The sequence below is a fragment of the Jaminaea rosea genome, assembly GCF_003144245.1.
Source record: "Jaminaea rosea strain MCA 5214 unplaced genomic scaffold BDZ90scaffold_2, whole genome shotgun sequence".
Classification (NCBI taxonomy): domain Eukaryota; kingdom Fungi; phylum Basidiomycota; class Exobasidiomycetes; order Microstromatales; genus Jaminaea; species Jaminaea rosea.
In genome coordinates, this window is record NW_020289976.1 from 83,334 (window position 1) to 99,620 (window position 16,287).

Genomic DNA, 16,287 nt, shown 5'->3' on the forward strand with positions numbered 1-16,287 from the left:
GGAAACAAATCGTCTCGACCCGCAGGCAGGCCAGGCAGGCGGGCTGTCGAGGGGCCGAGCGCAACTGCAATTGAATCCGAATCCACAAGCGGAGCGGGGGCGTCGCCTCTCTCTCTCTGTCTCTCTCCTTCGCAATCGACCGCCAACGATCCCCTATTGCTGCGCCCTTTTCCCCTCCTCCTGTCTCTTCGTCACCAATCAGAGCCAAGCCAACTTGACGTCGGAACTCGGCGCCTACTCATCTTGCTCACGCTCTTTGCAAGAAGTACTTACCTCGATGTCCAAGCTGCACTAAAAGGGGGGCGAGTCAAGTCGCGGCGACCAACCTCCCTCCTTCCCTTAAGTTCACGAGAAACCGCATCCTACTCTTCTCATTCATACACGCATCAATTATGATCGACTATTCAAGAGTACCGCCCTGGCTCGCCCATCTAGCTGCAAGGGTTGAGCAGCAAGGCGCGCTCGCAATCAGCCAGCTCAAACCTCACCTTGATGAACTCGTAGCTCGTACTCGCCAAGGACGTAGCGATGACCTGGCCAAGAAGCTCTTGATCGCAACCATCGTCGGCATATCCCTCATCATCGTTCTCTCCCTCTTCTTTGGTCCCAGAAGTCGCGAGCACGATAGCCATAGAGCATCTCTACGGGCTATCGAACAGCGTAGCCTGCAGGCTGCGGGGGACGACGCCGACGATTCATCCCTCTACACCTCGGACGACTCGTCGTCGTCCGCATCGCAGCACAGCAGCAACATCATCATAACTTCATCTGATACCACGTCTAATCTCAGCGTTAGACCTGTACATGTAGAGCTGCTACCATCCGCGTCCTCGGCGTCGTCCTCTAATAATGGCGCACGCAACCCCTGGCGCTCACCCCCGCTGCGATCGAGCTCACCCCTCGGCAACCACCATCAGCATATCGCAGCGAATAAGAGGAGAAGAAGAAAGACGCAGCAGCGTTTGTCCGTGCATGGGCTAGGGATATTGGGAGACGGCAACGGCAGCAGCACGGGTGCGGATGACGACGAAGAGGAGGAGGAGGAAGAAGACGACGAAAAGGACGCCGTAGAGGCAGCAGATGCTGTCGCGAGCATTCAGGACGAAAGCAGCGGCGCAGCAGACGATCAGCACGCCCCGCAGCAGGACGCCTCCCATTCCAGCCTCATGGCGAAGCGCTCCTCGCTCCGCAGCACCTCCAAGCCACGTCGTCCGCGCACGAAGCGCAAAATAGGCTCCGTCTCCACGGGAAACGCCGAAGCCCCTGCGCCCATCCCTGCCCGCAACTCTTCGTACCACAAAGCAGCCTCCGTCGTCGAGCCTGACCCGGTTCTCATCGGTCGCTGCGCGAAAGACGCACCCCCCTCCATCCTCCGCAAAGAGGCGCAACGCTTTCGCGCTCTCTGGGCTCGCGCTCATCACGCCAGTGACTTTGTCGATTCGAGGCAGGAGCGACAGCAGCGCCTTATCAAGCTGACGGAGCCGGATTGGGATCCTTATGCTGAAACGCATGAGAGGGCGAGGCAGCGCATTGAGATGCGACAGCTCGCCTCCAAGGGGCTGGCGAGGGTCAAGAGCGAGTCGGCTCTGAGTGAAAAGGCGAACAGGAGACAGGAGGAGCCACTGGGGAGCTGGCTGGCCTATGCGCCTATCCACTCGCCGAGCGACGATGATGAGGACGCGACGGTCGCCTCGGCTGGTGCCCCGACGCTGCCCAAGTACGAATGGGAGACGACCTTCGGCCAAACTTTCGACCCACAACTGGAGACGACCGAGGCTCTGCCCGACGGCCTGACGAAGGCAACAAATGGGCACAAGGGGGACGACGATTTCTGGTTCGAGCGCTTCACGAGCTCGACGGCTGCTGCTGGGCGTGATTGGGATTGGCGCAAGAGGAGGGCAAGGGAGCGAGCACAGGCTGATGCGGCAATGGCTGCTGCTATCGAGAATGGTACGCCGATGAAGAATGGGCACAGCGCCAACGTCCACCCCAACGGGCATGCCGCTTTGCAGAGCGTCGACCCAAGCTCAGCCGCAGCCGCCGCCGCTCGTAATCCTCAAAATGGCAACGCTTCTCCCTCTCGCCAGCCTTCCTCGCCGGGGCAAATGATAGCAGCGGCGTTCAGCAGACCGTCCTCGAGCGGCGGCGGCACCAGTCCCAGCCCTAAAATGGCCCCCTTCCGCAGGGGCTCTTCTTCGTCTTGATGCTCGCGCGCACTGCGCGCTCACACACTGTACTTGTATCTCTGTCCATTTGTTCATTGCAATAGCAGCATGTACCTTTTTTTGCCTCTCAAAGCGATTGATTCGTCGACGATGCAAGCGAGCAAGCAAGCAAGCAAGCTCTACTTGGAGAGTCGGAACCCCTGAATGCAGGCGGCGGAGCTTGCTCGGGATAGGGGTCGTCGACGCGTACCGGTCACGAAGAGAACATGGCGCCTCGCTTGGTTTTGCGTCGTCCGGTGACCAACAAACAGACTCGGGTCTGCCTGTCTTCCATGCATTCGGCTCTCGAATAGAGTACCCGGGAAAGCATGTCCATCTGGCTCGTCGTCTCCCCACACTCGCTAGCTGATCGATCGGCGAGCTCGCCATCTCCACGCTCGCAAAGGTGATCCAGAATTGGTGCAGCGAGCAAGCCTGCTCGCCAAGGCGGCTTCAACCTTCTCTTTGACCCCTATGCGCGCATGCCTCAGTGACGGTTCACTAGCCCCCCCCTAAGGGTCTGGTCGCCGCTCCATCTTTGGCTCTCATATACAATGCATCACTAGTCGTCTGAGCCGCCCTTTTCACCCCACCTTTGCTATCGTCGCCCGCCATGACGATGCGCCGCAAAGACGATGCGGAGCACGCAGCTCTCAACGCCTTCCTCTCCCCGCACTCGACCCTCAAGCGCAATGTCGTCCCATCACCTCGCGCTGATGGCCTTGCCGCTGGGTCTCGTACCCTCGCCCACCTGAACAACAAGTCAGCGGCGCCTCTGTCCCCCGACGAGTGGGCACAAAAGATCGCCACGATCCTCAAGCCTGGCCCACCCTTCTACTCGCGCATGGACAATAGCGACCTCATCCAAGCGCTCGGCGACAATTCAATCATGAATAGCGATGTCGCCCGTGCGCACTCGCGACGCCAGCTCACCAGCGCCTCGGCCTCTACGTGGACGGGCGTGGGCACAGTGTGGGCTGCTCTGGACTCACTCCCCGCAGGCGAGTCATGGGGACAGATACCCGGCTCCCAAAGCGTCTCAACCTCTGCGGCTGACGCGGCAGACGATGGTCTCTGGTCGTCGGTCATGTTCAGTATCGACCTGGACGGTTCCAACCTCGCGCTTGAGAAGTCCGTCGTCATTCCCTCGCGTGTGCTGCACAGCAATCACTACTTTGCGGGCAACCACAAGTCGCTGGACAGCCTCATGAAAAGGGGTTCGAAGTACAAGTGGGATGACTGGGAAGAGGTGCACAAACAGGCTGAGCTGGCCGCAAGTAAGGCTAGTGCGGCTTCGCAGGTGAGCCTGTGGACGTACACACCTTTCTACTCTTCGCCCTCTGCGAATGCGGTGGCATTCTGGAATTGGCCTTCCTGGCTTCCCTTTGGCAAGAAGACGCCCAAGTCTAGCGAAGGGACCGCTCCTTCTACACCGCCCGCCGCAGACCCTTCGGGCAGCAAGCGTATCTGGATCCCCAGCACAACCAAGGCCTCAATCCATGCGCATTGGTGGGGCTTCACTCTCTACCTCCCGGAGCCAGTCATGCAATCGCTCGCAAAGGACGCCGACAGAGCCGAGAAGACTGCCCAGACCATCTCCTCGATGCTCACGGCCATTCTGGCTGGAGCGGCCAAATTGCCCATGCTTCCCCCGCAGCTGCAGGTCATCTTGACCGTGTTGAAGAGTATTGCGCCGGTGACGCAGTATATCTCGACGTTCATTGGGTGGAGCTGGGATGAGTTGAGTGGGTTCGACAAGGGAGAGGGTATCTGTATGAGCGCAACGTGGATCTTGCCCGTGGCGCTCATCCCGAGGACGTGGGACGCGCCTGCTGCTCCTAGTGACGGTGACGGCGACGCAGGGAAGGCGCCAGCCACGCCCACTCCGGCGCCATCACAGCCTGCTCCTACGACGCCCACCCAGCCAGCGCCGACGACGCCAAGCCAGCCAGCTCCTACTACGCCTGCGCCCAAGAAGCCTGCTCCTGCTGAGCCTACGCCCACGCCCACGCCCACGCCGGCACCAGCGCCCACGCCTGCTCCAGCTGAGCCTCAGCCGCAGCAGCCAGCGCCCGCAGAGCCTTCTCCCACGCCTGAGCCTACGCCCGCCCCTACTCCGGGACCAGCAGAGCCCACTCCCCGGCCCGCCCCTACTCCAGCTCCAGCTCCGGCTCCTGAGCCAGAGCAGCCAGCCACGCCCGCTCCTTCTGAGCCCGCAGCCCCAGCGCCTACCGAGCCTGCTACCCCCGCTCCCGTCGAGCCCACTCCAGCTCAACCGGCTAAGCCCCCCACTACCACAGCGCCGGAGAAGGACACCTCCCCTCCCGTCCTCACTCCCACCACGCCTGCCCCAGACAATGGGTCACGCATCACCCTCCCGCTCACCAAGGATGGCCCAACCGTAGCCGGCCCTCCACCACCACAACGTCCCGTCGACGTGCAGGGGGAGATCCCCATGGCGCCCGCTGGTCGCGGCTCTGAGCCCCCCGCCGCTGATGCGCCTGCGGACAAGATCGATCCGGGAAAATACGCTCCCCCGCCTAGTAATGAAGCACAGCCCGCGCCTAGGTTGGATGGAATTACGGAGGCAACGCCAGCACCGGTGGAGGGGAAGGCGGCTAAAAAGGGGCTGCTGGGGAAGTTGGGTGGGAAGAAGGCGAAGGTGGTTGCTGCTGCTGAGTAAGTCAGACAAAGCGTAGCTGGATGTTCCGCCCTGCCTTTGGTCTCATTCTGTCTCGGGCTGCGCGTAGTAGCGCGCCTGCTTCTTTGCCATCGTGCCCTCTTGTGTCGGCTCACATTGCTGAAATGCCATTTGATACCCTTCACTCCTTTGCATGACGACGACGACGATCAATTAGATGAGGCCTCTAGGTATTGTACACGAGCGCAGCGGTATCCGCAGACGAGCTGCTCTGCCTCTCCCTCCCTCTACTTATCCCCATCTCCATCCCCAATCTGGGCGCGCTTCAACCTCTCATTCTCCCCCCTCAACTCCCTAATCCTCCCTGCCAGCCCATGCACATCCCTGAGTACATCGCGAGTGGCCTGCTCGAGCTCAAGGAAAATCAACAGGCGAGATGTATGCTTGAAAGCCGCTTCCGTATCCTCGTGGGGGTCGCGATTGCGATGGCGATCGGGCTCGGACTGCCGAGCAGCGGGATCGAGGGAGGAGACGAGTGAGCGCAGAGGGGCGAGATCGAGAGCTGAGCTGGAGGCGGAGGTATCGTCGTGTGGCGTGCGTTCCTCCTCCTCGTCATCGTCATCGTCGTCGCTTTCTCGGCCCCGCGAGAGTCCGAGGGCATGACGATGGCGATGACGGCGTCGAGGGAAGACCTTCTCGCCCTTTTCGTCGTGGTGAGCATCGGCGAACAAGTGCCGGGGCAGCGCCTCCCTAAAGCCTGGGACGGTGCGCAAAGCCCCAAGCGTCTCATCGCGATGTGCTTGAACGTGATCGACTGCCGCTGAGTGGAGACGAAGCGCTGTCTCCGCTAGACGCCGGGCTGATGCTGCTTCGTCCTCAGTATGTGCAGGCTCCTCGGGAGTCGCTTCGAGACCACTCGCGCTTGCAGGCGCGGGCGACGATTGTAGCGGCGCGCCTTCGATGATGTCCGGCAGGTTCTGGGGCAATGACTTCGAAGGTGACTGCAGGATACCCCCTGATGACGGTGCTGCGCCGACGCTGCTCGTAGGCGTGATGGTACGGGCGAGAGGAGAGGCGGTGATGATGGGTGTGGCAGGAATGTCGCTGACATCCCCGCCTTCGTCTGTGTCGCTCATTGCGGTCGAGTTGCCGGCCTCCCCATCCATCCTCCCCTCCATGTGTTCCTGCCTGTCGCCACTCCTACTCCTTCCTCGCCGCCCCCTCACCTTCTCCCTCAACCTCCTGCCCTTCTCCCTCACCCTCTGCCTCGCCCTTCCCAAATTCTCACTCACCAAACTCCCCCAAGCATCACTAAACACCGAAATCAGCACAGTCAACACCCCTACCCCCATGAGAGACCAAATAATAAAAAAGCTCCGTCCTCCATCGCTCTTTGGCGTGAAATCCCCAAATCCAATAGTGCTGAACAGCACAAAGCAGAAGTAGAAGGCTTCGAATAGGGTCCACCCCTCGGTGAAGTGGAACACCACCGTACCTATGAGCCAGAAGGCGACGAAGAGGAACCAGGCTACGGCGAGCTTTGTCCAGAATTCAGTCCGTTCGCGCGTGGCCAAGTCGTGGCGGAATTGCTGCCAGCCGGCTTCCAATTGATGCTTGTGCGCCGCTAAAGCTACATTGACCGGGTCGCCTTCGCCGTCTTCTGGTGAGGGGGTCGTAGGCGTGGCGGGCGCGTCCACGTCCGCGTCTGTAGGGCTGGTCGGGATGGCCTTGCCGTCCGAGGTGTCGCGATGGTGATTCAGGCGCGTCGGGCTCTCCATTGCGGACATAGGGCTGGCAGAGCGAGGCAGACCGTAGCCTTCATCTGCCGTAGCCATGGGAGTAGGCGTCGTGCTCCTTCGCCAAGGCAAGATCGAGCCCCTGCGCACAGGCGTATCTCTCCCCGTCTCCCCTCCCTTCTCCGTACCCGCCTTGTTCGCCGCAATCCTCTCCTTCGCAGCCCTCCGTCTCTCCCTTCTAATCTCCCTAAGCCCCCTCCTCCTCTCCTTCAAGCGTCGCCCAAACTCCTCCCTTCTCCGGCGATAGCTATTCTCAAACTCCTCCAAGATCGTGCCCCTAGCAATGAAGATCGTGACGGCGAACAAGGTGATGCCTAGCGGGGCGTAGAAGAATAGGCAGATCTTGGCAGCCACAGTCGTCGGAACTATATCGCCGAACCCGACGGCGAGAGTCGTTGTGCAGGTGAAGTACAAGGCTGCCTCGAAGGGAATGGAGAGGAGGAGCGAGTAGAGGAGGGAGCCGAGGGAGAGGTAGACTAGGAGGATCCTGTGCGACGCGAGGGGAAGATGTCAGCCTGATTGTGAGCTTGCAACTACTTCACCTGCTCGCTGGCACTCACATGATGACAATGACCAACTGCGTCTGCTTTTGTGTCAACCCGCTCCCGGCATCCTTGAAGTCCTTGGTCCCCGCATAGTCGACCAGCAGCGTGAAGGTACACGCCAGACTGGCCGCTGTGGAAGCCAGAGTCATCCAATACGCCTGACTATAAGAAAATCCGTCATCCACGGCATGAATTACCCCAAAAGCCACCAGCGCAGCAATGTTGATGGCGTCGTGCAGCACGAATCCGCCAATGGCAAGAGCAGTCCCCTTTCGTGGTCGGAGGATGGATGTAAAGCGCAGGATCAAGCAAACATTGGCGGCCACAGCCGATATGATGCTGATAGCGAGTCCGGCCTCGAGGATGGGAGGGTTGCGACGATACTCGATGGCCTCGCCGAAGGGGCCTTTACGGACGTACCACTTTGTGGTGAGGCCGGGGACTTCGAGCATTATGCTAAAGGGGGCCAAGCAGCCCGAGAGGATCGGTGTGCGGCGATACGAGTGGAGGACTGCGGGAGGTGGAGTAGAGTCGAGGATCGCAGCTTCACTGTCCACGCCGGCGGTGAGGTCGGCTCCATCTTCTTGCTGCCTGCGCCGTAGACGCGAGAGGAGGTGGCCTGGAGTGAATTTGGGCCTGTAGCGCCCGTCCTCGGACGTCGTGGAGATCGAGTCGCTGTCTGAGACCGTCGAATCGATGGAGTCCATCGTTCTCGAGCGTTGAATCTTTCGTCTGCCTACCCATGAGGGCTGAGGAGCGTGGAAGGAGATACTCCTGTTTCGGTCCAAGGGAACTCCGCCGCCTGCGCTACGAATGGGCTTCTCTGCATGATCGCCACCATCGAGTTCGTCTGCTTGCGGCGTGGGCGTGGTAGGGGACTCGGCAAAGTCCCTTGCCACGATGGGCGCAGCCCTCGATGCACCGATGAGTGTCAAGGGCGAGGGCATGGCGGGCACGAGGAAGCGTAGGCGTGAGCGTATGCTAGCAGGCAGGCGATGTGAGCATGGCAGGTGGTGAGGTTGAGCCCATCTCGAAGGAAGGAGAGATTGCGGGAGAACCGTCGGAAGACGAGATGAGAGCGAGGCGAGGTAGCGAGGTAGCGACGTTGCTCCGACTCGAGATGGCTGAGGCTCATCTGTTTGTCCCTGATCTGGGCGTGAAGGCAACGAGGCCTGGATCGACGAGCGGCCTTGAACTTTTGGCAGTCCGCCTTGTCCCCGGCTCTCGCTCTCGCTCTCGATGCAGGCACGACACTGGCGGGCAGGGCAGGCAAGAAGGGTCTTGGACGGAGACGAGGTCCCGCTTCTCTCCGGACCAACACCTCCTCGTCCAACACCACGCAGAAATGCCCTCCTTCCTTGGCATAGGCAAGAAGAAGGGTCAGTCCTCGTCATCAACAGCGTCACCAGCATATCAAGGCTCACCGCATTCGCAGTCCAACTCTCAAGCCTCCAATAGCCATGCAGCAACCGCCGCTCCTGCCGCTCCTTCGTCCTCCTCATCCTCGTCCTCCCCTTCCCAAACGCACTTCGACATCGCCGGACTCCCGATCATTGTATACGGGCTCAGCGAACTCACTCTCAGCACATCAAGTAGCACAGCCCCGCGTCCACCAGACGTATGTGTCTCTTTCCACCTGCACGGACGAGGCGGAGACGCCAAGAACGAAGACCACATCTGTCGGGGCATCTACCAACGGGCCACCAGTAACGTCGCTGCTTCCTCTACCTCTCAGCCAGCTCGTGAGCTCCTCGTGGTAACATTCGATGCTCGCAATCACGGCCATCGTACCACCAACTCGCTGGGCCAAAAGGGGTGGGGGGTCGGAAACAAGCAGCATGCACTAGACCTCTACGGGATGATCCTGGGAAACGCAGCGGACGTGTCGTTCCTTATCGACTTGCTCCCTGCCTACCTCTTCCCGCACGACGATCGACGTGTGAGCGCTTGGTGTGTAATGGGCAAGAGTCTTGGAGGCCACGCAGTCTGGCATGTGCTCAAGGATGAGCCGCGAGTGACGGTGGGAGTCAACATGATCGGCTGCCCGGATTACGGGCGACTGCTTGAGTACAGGACGAAGCAGGCCTTCCTGTCTAATGGACCGCCGCATGTTCCGAGGAGCTTGAAGGCGCTGATACAAGCTAGAGACCCAGCCAAGAGTCCCTTTGATCGATGGGGCAAGGAGAATCCTTAGTGAGTCGAACCCCTCGAGCTCGCCCTCCGATTGTCCTTCCTGCTGACCACAATCCTCTCTTCGTCGTCAGCTGGGGCAAGCGGATATTGAGCTTGTCAGGCGCAGACGATAAGCTAGTGCACGCCTCCTTCTCCAAGCCGTTCCTCTCCCGCCTGATGGTCGCAGAGCCTCATGGCGCCGGTGGGGTGCAGGAGGGGTTGGAGGTGCGTTTCATCGAGGGGGTGGGGCATGAGGTCACGCCGGCGATGGTGGAGGAGGCTGGGCGATGGATTGGGCAGTGGGGCATGAGAGTTTGACCAGTAAAAGTGATAGCATGGCGTTGTAAAAGCATCAATCCAATACCACTCGCACGCACGCAAGGCCCATTTGAGCTTCGAGCGCGTCCTCTTCCTAGTCCGCCGAGGCGACTCGCGCGTCCGCCACTATTCTCGTTCTCTCCACATTACCACTCAAGATGGGCAAGAAGGACATGATTGGTGAGTTCGCCAGGCTCTTCACCCAATACGAAGACCCTCTGACCACTCTCATCCATTCCGCTAGCCGTTCAGCCACGCTCTGTAGTACGCATCATCCCACCAATCGCACAGCGCAGCACATCGCAGAGCTGACCTCCCTCGCACCTTTCCCCTCTCCCGCAGGCAGTCTGCATAGCCTACACCTCTTCCACTCCCCCTTCGATCTGCCTCGTCTCCTCTCGCAAGCATGACTCACGCTGGGTCCTCCCAAAAGGCGGCATCGAGTCGTCCGACGCAGACGAAGGGACAGCAGCGCTGCGCGAATTGTGGGAAGAGGCCGGGCTACAAGCGCAGGATGGTCGATCGACCTGGGTTGGACGCGGGCATGCTGATGTGGTCGGGGACATGAAGGGGCACAAACACTCTCCTTCGAAAGATCCGAAAGCCCCGACATTCGTACCTCGAGCTGTCTACACGCCGGTTGCCGTGCTGGTCGACCCGGGGTTGGACGCCAAGGACGAATGGCCTGAGGCGCACGAGCGAGAGCGCGACTTCGTGCCTGTTGAGGAGGCGTTGCAGCGCATCGAGTGGCGAGAGGATATCCATGAGCTATTGAGACGATGGTGGGAAAAGAGGCGACAAGACGAGTCGGCTTAGCTTTGCGTGGACGATACACTGTGGGCACGGCGGGGACGTCGGCGCTACTCCGGACGGCTTGAGATTGGTGCCCGTCTACGGGACGTGATGACCGAGGAAGGAAAGTCCACAACACGCCGCTGCGATGGCAAATGGACTGAATCGACACGTCTTGCCCCACCCACTACTCCTCCGACGATCGATGGGCGCCGAACACGATGACTGCGATAAGGTCGGCTTTCAAGACGTCGACGTGGACCTCGAAGAAGATCCGGCCAAGGATGAGACTTCTCCGCCGCCCATGTCCTCTTCTGCACTGCCATTGAGACCTCTACGTCTGGTCAATGGGAGAAGACACAGTAGGGAGACGTCGCTTGGGCGACTTGATGAAGAGAACCAAGGCTTACTATGTGACGAGCTGGAGCTACGCTCCATCGATGCGTCGCACAAGAAGAAGCGCGAGGCTACCAGGCTCGTACTGGTGAGCAAAGGCGGCGCAAATGTCCCCTCTGCCAGCCGTACAGCCTAACGTCTTCCCCTTCTTTATCACTCGCAGTGCATCGGCCTGACCCTCACTGTGCTGCCCCTCCTCATCCTCCTCAATTGGCTGCTAGGACTCATCTCCGGGTCGCGCTTCACCTGGAATCGCGCCATCTCCACCCTCCCCAGCGCCCACATATGGGACTCACCGCCCTCGCCACCAGTCTTCCCGCGCTTTGAAGACTCTGTAGTCCTCACTGTCCGCACGAGCGCCACGACATTGATGCATCGCCTGCCCCTCATGCTCTTGGAGTCACAGACCCTCCCTCGCAGGCAGGACGGGCGAGAGTGGGAGTACATACCGAATCTCGTATTCTACAGCGATGCGGATACCTGGATCGGCCAGACACACTTCGTCGATATCCTGCGCAACGTCAGCTCCGACGTAAAGTCGCTGCCCGAATTCAACTCGTCCTACTCCACCATCCAATCGCTGCTGCGCACTCATCAAGATCCAAGCAAGTTGGTCCCTTCACCGCTCCCTCTTTCTGGCGGGTACAAGGGCGTCAATAAGGGTTGGTTGCTCGACAAGTGGAAATTCTTGCCTTTACATGGCGATGCGTACCGCCATTGGCCAGAAGCGAAGTGGCACGTGGGGATAGAGGACGATACGTATCTTTTTTGGAATCAGCTGGTCAAGTGGTTAAAGGCTAAGCCGCACGACGAGCAGAAGTACTACGGCGCGCAGATGTATCTTGTGGTGAGTAAGAGCGAAGTGAGGGAAGGCAAAAGACTGCGGCTCAGTCTCAAGTCCCACGTCTTTCTTCCCTCGCGCGCACATAGAACGGCTCCCTCCCCTTCGCGCATGGAGGAGCAGGCTACACAATCTCCCGCGCCCTCCTTCGCGCAACGTACGGTCTCGCCCCTCCTTCCTCGGCATGGGAGTTTGAACACTCCTTTACCCACTATATCCGCTACTCCTGCTGTGGAGACGCAGAGCTCTGGCGCGCCTTCTCCCTCACTAAGCCGAGCGTTACGCTCTCTCGCCCAAATTGGGAGGAGGCCGGTAGAAGCTTCCGCGTCGAGGGTTTGGGTAGATTGGTGATTGAGGAGAGGGAGTGGTGCCAGCCGGCTTTTACGCTGCATCATGTTGGTCCGTGGGAGCGGGTGAGGCTGGGGAGGTTTAAGGTTGACGTAGAGGGGAGGGTAGGAGAGGACGACTTCATACGTTGGGTCGACTTGTGGTGAGCATGCGCGGGGACGAGGCGATGGCTCGCCGCAGTAGAGCTGACCGTCAAGCTCGCTCTCTCGCACAGGGACTACTTTGCTGCACGCGTCATAGCGCAGGGTGATCGCAAGGCGTGGAACGCTGTACCTGGTGATGGGATTGGACAGGTGGTCAAGGGACCAAGCGACGCCAAGTCGTGCTCAGAGGCTTGCGTGCGCGATCAAGCGTGCTTCGTTTGGACGTGGGAATACGGTTCCAAGCAGGAGTGTGAGCCCACCGCCGCAGAGTCAGCCAGTTGCCATCCACCCGCTGACTTCAACCCACTGCTCTCTCGCAGGCCGTCATTCCCACGCTGCCATTCTAGGCCAGGCAGACGTAACGCAACGCACCGACTCTGGCTGGGTCGTGGATCGCATCGCCAAGCAGAGGGGCAGGCAGTGGTGCGCTGGAAGGTTAGGGGACCTGGCAGCGCTGGGCGATGTCGCGAATGAACGGCCGTTATGACCGAAAGGAGGCGTCTGAATCATATTCGATCGTGAGAGAAATCTCGGCTGCGTGCGTGATATATTGAGATGAGAGTGAGATGTAGATGCAACAGCCCCTGCTTTTGCTCCTCGCCGCCCCTGAGAGTTGCAGAGGTGTGGGCGACCGTCGGGGCTGGGACAGCGATGCTCAGTTAGTGTTGATGCAACAGAGGGGTAGATGGCAAGTTCAGTACAATTGCTGGTAGAGTTGGGACCAGAATGCTTCTCGAGGCTGTTGAAGATGCGACGACGGACGTTGAGCTACGATGTAAAGTAGGCCGTGTCTTGCTCAAGCTGCAGCGACCGCCGGCAGGCTCGGCGTCTTGCGCCGCCTGCGACTCGAGCTGCGAGTTGCTCGACTCGACGCCGTGTTCCGCCCGCCTGCCTGCCCGCCTGCACACAGGCAAGCAGGGCTGGCTGACCCTGACTGCCGCCCGACTCTGGCCCTGACTCGCTTCATGTCACGACAACAACGACGAGGTCCAAGCTCGAGCAAAATGAAGAGAATAGGACGCCAGAAAATCTACCAAGCTGGTTCAAGCTTCGACGACTGCCCCTCGTTGCAGGGGGTGAGGAGGTGCTGAGGCCCCTGTGACGCCCGGTCCCTCTCTCCATCTCTCCTTAACCTGGGTTTGGTCTAAGCCAAGCCGGTGCCCCGAGCGCTCGTCTCGCGACTGGCGAACTCCATCCATCGAATGCGTTGCTGACCGGACCCTCCGCCACGGCCGATTGCTTGCGAGTCAGTCAGGGCTGAGATTGAGATGAGCTTGGCCTTGGCCCTGAGCTCAGCCAGCCTCATACAAATGGGCAGCGAGTAAACCAGACAAGCGCCTTGTCTCGTCTCAACTCACTCTTTCCTCTCCTTGCCACACACTGCTTTCTGCTCCCCATCCCTCTCCCTCCCGTTCGCTACCACTTTACCCTTTGGCAGTACACCTCGAGTCGCCCACGCCACCCTCTCTCCCCTCCCCACACACGTCACCATGCGAGCCACTCTCCTCTTCCTCACCGTCGTGGCCATGCTCGCCTCGCTGAGCACCGCCCTCCCCATCCAGCTCAACGCCTACCCACTCATGGCCCTCCGCCAGCTCATCAACGGAGCCCCCATCATGGTTCCCGGTCCAGAGATCAAGGTGCCCTCTCACTTCAGCACCAACACCAAGACCACTACCACCGCCGCCCGCATCAAGCGCTTCGGCGCAAAGAAGGCCGTCAAGCCCCTCCCCGGCACGGCAAACTACGTCTCAAACCCCCGTCCGCCCAAGGGACATCTCCGTCCTAGCACTCTTGGCGAGCTACCCATAAGCATCAACAGCAACAAGGACCCGCGCTTCGTCCTCTACGGTGACCTCTACTTCCAGGACGACACGTTCGGTGTCCCGCCGGTGAACAAGGTCAAGGGCTTCACGCACTACAATGTTGCCTTCTGGATGGCTACGAGCGGGCCGGCTGATAATGCTCTAGCTTGGACGCAGGCTACCGACGAGCAGAGGAAGAAGATCAAGAAGGCATACAACGATGCTGTGAGTGCTGGCGCGCGACGAAGAGCTCACCGTCAGCTCGAGGCTGACCGCAACATCTTCCCACCGACAACTCGCGCTCGCAGGGCATCAAGCTCATGGTCTCCGCCTTTGGTGCAACCGACACTCCTCAGACGGGCGCTGGTCTAGGCAACGCAACCAAGACGGCGAACCGACTGGCCGACTTTGTCCGCAAGTACAACTTCGACGGCGTCGATGTCGACTACGAAGAGATGGACCACTTTGCTCAGGGCAAGTCTGTTCCCTGGCTCGTCACCCTTACCAAGCAGCTACGTCGTCGTCTGCCTCGGGACCAAGGCTATCTCCTCACCCACGCGCCCATTGCTCCTTGGTTCTCCAAGCAGATTTACAAGGACGGCGGTTACACCGAGGTGCACAAACAGGCTGGAGAGGACGTCGACTTCTATAATGTGCAGTTCTACAATCAGGGCAAGGACGCATACACGAGCTGCGACGGGTTGATCTGGGAGGGGCCAAAGGAGTGGCCCAGCACGTCCCTCTTTGAGCTGGCCAAATACGTGAGTGCGAGCGCCGCTTCCCCACCCGCTACCCGCAACCGTTCCAGCAGCAGCCACTGACCAGGTCACTGCTCCTTCACGCCGCCCGCAGTCTCACATTCCCCTCGACAAGCTCGTCATCGGCAAGCCCGCTCTCCCCACGGACGCGGCCAACGGGTACGTCTCGAAGCACGACCTGGGCAAGTGTGCGCAGGAGGCTGAGAAGGAGGGCTGGAAGGCTGGCTTGATGTGGTGGGAGTATTCTAAGAGCTTCAGCGCTGAGCAGCTCAAGCGAGTGCTGTTCCACTGGTCGTAGGCGCGCGAGTGCCTCGAGACGACAACGACAATGACGATTCACGAATCACTAATGTAGCCCACGCGAAACACTTCCCGCCCCTATCATCATCACCATCACCACGACCATCTTCATACCCATCCTTTCTCTCTTTCTCTCTCCCCTCTCTTGCTCATTATCTCGTCTCAGCAAGCATCTCTCACGTGGATGAAAAGAAGAATCACAATTAGTGTAGTACCCACCCTCTCGCGCCCGCGCCTACATCTCATCCCCCTCCTCATCAGTCAACTCGAGCTCATCCTCCAACTCCCTTATCGCGTACTCCTCCCCCCATTTGACCTTCTCCACTCGCACGAATGCACCATGCTTTGCCGCGCAAGTGAAGTAGCGTTGACCCCCCGGACCAGCTATGGCTCCATCGTGCTTGCCTAGCGGCTCGTCGAGCTCAACGCCGATCCAGGGCTGAGCTGATGGTTGTGCTGGTGTTGATGCGGATGATGCTGAGAAAGTGGCCGAGGGGAATGTGACTGGACCCACGTACCGAACAGTGCCGCGTCGACGGGGTGGTGTAGCGTCTTGGATCTCGCATCGTGCCCCAAGCGATGGTAGGTCCAGCGCTGCTGCTGCTGTCGCTCCTGCTGACTCGCCCGCAGTCGCAGCCTCAGGCGCGAATCGTCCCAACTTCATCCTCTGCTTGTAAGCAAGTACCGTATCCCCTCTCGCACGATACTCTTCATCCGTCATCTCAAACCTCTGCTCCGGCGCCAATTCCTCCTCCTCAATGCCTATATCCCCCATTCGACCTAAGGCGTCCAACACCTTCAGGCCCATGCCATCTCTTGCTCCCAGGCTAGCAAGGGTGACCCTCTCCCTATCCAGGCCAAAGGTGGAATCGGCAGAATCCCATAGCAGGCGAGCATCGCTCGAGCCGCTGGCTGTACTGGTCGACCAGAGTTGGAGACGTTGTTGCGAGGGGGAGAGGCCGGTTATGCCTTCCAAGCCGCGAGGCCCGGATTGGAGGGAGGAGAGGGAGGAGTTGAAGGGGAGACGTCGTTCTGAGGAGACGTGCGTTGTGGGGCTATGCACGAAGAGGGTGACGAGGTCTGATGATGTGGAGGAGGAGGAGGAGGAGGAGGCCATGGTGACTAGGGATGGGGGAGACTGGGAATGAAAGCTGAGCGAGGGAGCGAGCTCTAATGCAACACTTTGGCGAGCGAGGCGAGAGCGGAAGAGGCGAAGTGTCAATCTTGT

The 16,287-nt window shown here is 60.0% G+C and overlaps 8 protein-coding genes across 8 annotated transcripts; 6 read left to right on the forward strand and 2 right to left on the reverse strand.

Annotated features, from left to right (window-relative positions):
• Positions 1-101: 101 nt before the first annotated feature.
• Positions 102-2,293, forward strand: BDZ90DRAFT_230187 (hypothetical protein). Its single transcript, XM_025505376.1, has one exon. The coding sequence runs from the start codon at positions 393-395 to the stop codon at positions 2,202-2,204; it is 1,812 nt and encodes a 603-aa protein (XP_025363907.1). The 5' UTR covers positions 102-392; the 3' UTR covers positions 2,205-2,293.
• Positions 2,294-2,471: 178 nt separating this feature from the next.
• On the forward strand, positions 2,472-5,027 carry BDZ90DRAFT_230188 (hypothetical protein). Its single transcript, XM_025505377.1, has one exon. It carries the CDS (start codon positions 2,818-2,820, stop codon positions 4,885-4,887), a length of 2,070 nt encoding a protein of 689 aa, XP_025363908.1. The 5' UTR covers positions 2,472-2,817; the 3' UTR covers positions 4,888-5,027.
• A 13-nt stretch (positions 5,028-5,040) lies between these two features.
• Positions 5,041-8,349, reverse strand: BDZ90DRAFT_248897 (voltage-gated potassium channel). The gene is made up of 2 exons (XM_025507639.1): positions 7,202-8,349; positions 5,041-7,128 (listed from the first exon to the last, which is right to left on the reverse strand). Exons 1-2 carry the CDS (start codon positions 8,131-8,133, stop codon positions 5,133-5,135), a joined length of 2,928 nt encoding a protein of 975 aa, XP_025363909.1. The 5' UTR covers positions 8,134-8,349; the 3' UTR covers positions 5,041-5,132.
• Positions 8,350-8,504: 155 nt separating this feature from the next.
• BDZ90DRAFT_230191 (hypothetical protein) lies at positions 8,505-9,731 on the forward strand. The gene is made up of 2 exons (XM_025505378.1): positions 8,505-9,379; positions 9,451-9,731. The coding sequence occupies exons 1-2, from the start codon at positions 8,532-8,534 to the stop codon at positions 9,674-9,676; spliced, it is 1,074 nt and encodes a 357-aa protein (XP_025363910.1). The 5' UTR covers positions 8,505-8,531; the 3' UTR covers positions 9,677-9,731.
• A 74-nt stretch (positions 9,732-9,805) lies between these two features.
• BDZ90DRAFT_105031 (NUDIX hydrolase) lies at positions 9,806-10,514 on the forward strand. The gene is made up of 3 exons (XM_025503174.1): positions 9,806-9,856; positions 9,921-9,940; positions 10,019-10,514. Exons 1-3 carry the CDS (start codon positions 9,835-9,837, stop codon positions 10,490-10,492), a joined length of 516 nt encoding a protein of 171 aa, XP_025363911.1. The 5' UTR covers positions 9,806-9,834; the 3' UTR covers positions 10,493-10,514.
• BDZ90DRAFT_105112 (hypothetical protein) lies at positions 10,454-12,727 on the forward strand. The gene is made up of 4 exons (XM_025503175.1): positions 10,454-10,952; positions 11,028-11,711; positions 11,795-12,195; positions 12,268-12,727. Exons 1-4 carry the CDS (start codon positions 10,617-10,619, stop codon positions 12,668-12,670), a joined length of 1,824 nt encoding a protein of 607 aa, XP_025363912.1. The 5' UTR covers positions 10,454-10,616; the 3' UTR covers positions 12,671-12,727.
• A 1,085-nt stretch (positions 12,728-13,812) lies between these two features.
• Positions 13,813-15,057, forward strand: BDZ90DRAFT_216526 (glycoside hydrolase; the record flags this gene model as incomplete). Its single annotated transcript, XM_025504277.1, has 3 exons — positions 13,813-14,226; positions 14,310-14,762; positions 14,854-15,057. The coding sequence occupies 3 exons, from the start codon at positions 13,813-13,815 to the stop codon at positions 15,055-15,057; spliced, it is 1,071 nt and encodes a 356-aa protein (XP_025363913.1).
• BDZ90DRAFT_230193 (hypothetical protein) lies at positions 14,907-16,251 on the reverse strand. Its single transcript, XM_025505379.1, has one exon. The coding sequence runs from the start codon at positions 16,174-16,176 to the stop codon at positions 15,295-15,297; it is 882 nt and encodes a 293-aa protein (XP_025363914.1). The 5' UTR covers positions 16,177-16,251; the 3' UTR covers positions 14,907-15,294.
• Positions 16,252-16,287: the final 36 nt, after the last annotated feature.

What these genes read in the sequence shown, in the direction of transcription:
- BDZ90DRAFT_230187 (XM_025505376.1), top strand. Translation starts at nt 393, where the DNA reads ATGATCGACTATTCAAGAGTACCGCCCTGGCTCGCCCATCTAGCTGCA.
- BDZ90DRAFT_230188 (XM_025505377.1), top strand. Translation starts at nt 2,818, where the DNA reads ATGACGATGCGCCGCAAAGACGATGCGGAGCACGCAGCTCTCAACGCC.
- BDZ90DRAFT_248897 (XM_025507639.1), bottom strand. Translation starts at nt 8,133, where the DNA reads ATGCCCTCGCCCTTGACACTCATCGGTGCATCGAGGGCTGCGCCCATC. An exon ending in CAGTTGGTCATTGTCATCAT is followed by an intron (nt 7,129 to 7,201) that starts GTGAGTGCCAGC and finishes CGCGTCGCACAG; the next exon opens with GATCCTCCTAGTCTACCTCT.
- BDZ90DRAFT_230191 (XM_025505378.1), top strand. Translation starts at nt 8,532, where the DNA reads ATGCCCTCCTTCCTTGGCATAGGCAAGAAGAAGGGTCAGTCCTCGTCA. An exon ending in TGGGGCAAGGAGAATCCTTA is followed by an intron (nt 9,380 to 9,450) that starts GTGAGTCGAACC and finishes CTTCGTCGTCAG; the next exon opens with CTGGGGCAAGCGGATATTGA.
- BDZ90DRAFT_105031 (XM_025503174.1), top strand. Translation starts at nt 9,835, where the DNA reads ATGGGCAAGAAGGACATGATTG. An exon ending in GGGCAAGAAGGACATGATTG is followed by an intron (nt 9,857 to 9,920) that starts GTGAGTTCGCCA and finishes CCATTCCGCTAG; the next exon opens with CCGTTCAGCCACGCTCTGTA. An exon ending in CCGTTCAGCCACGCTCTGTA is followed by an intron (nt 9,941 to 10,018) that starts GTACGCATCATC and finishes CCTCTCCCGCAG; the next exon opens with GCAGTCTGCATAGCCTACAC.
- BDZ90DRAFT_105112 (XM_025503175.1), top strand. Translation starts at nt 10,617, where the DNA reads ATGGCAAATGGACTGAATCGACACGTCTTGCCCCACCCACTACTCCTC. An exon ending in GCGCGCAGATGTATCTTGTG is followed by an intron (nt 11,712 to 11,794) that starts GTGAGTAAGAGC and finishes GCGCGCACATAG; the next exon opens with AACGGCTCCCTCCCCTTCGC. An exon ending in ATACGTTGGGTCGACTTGTG is followed by an intron (nt 12,196 to 12,267) that starts GTGAGCATGCGC and finishes TCTCTCGCACAG; the next exon opens with GGACTACTTTGCTGCACGCG.
- BDZ90DRAFT_230193 (XM_025505379.1), bottom strand. Translation starts at nt 16,176, where the DNA reads ATGGCCTCCTCCTCCTCCTCCTCCTCCACATCATCAGACCTCGTCACC.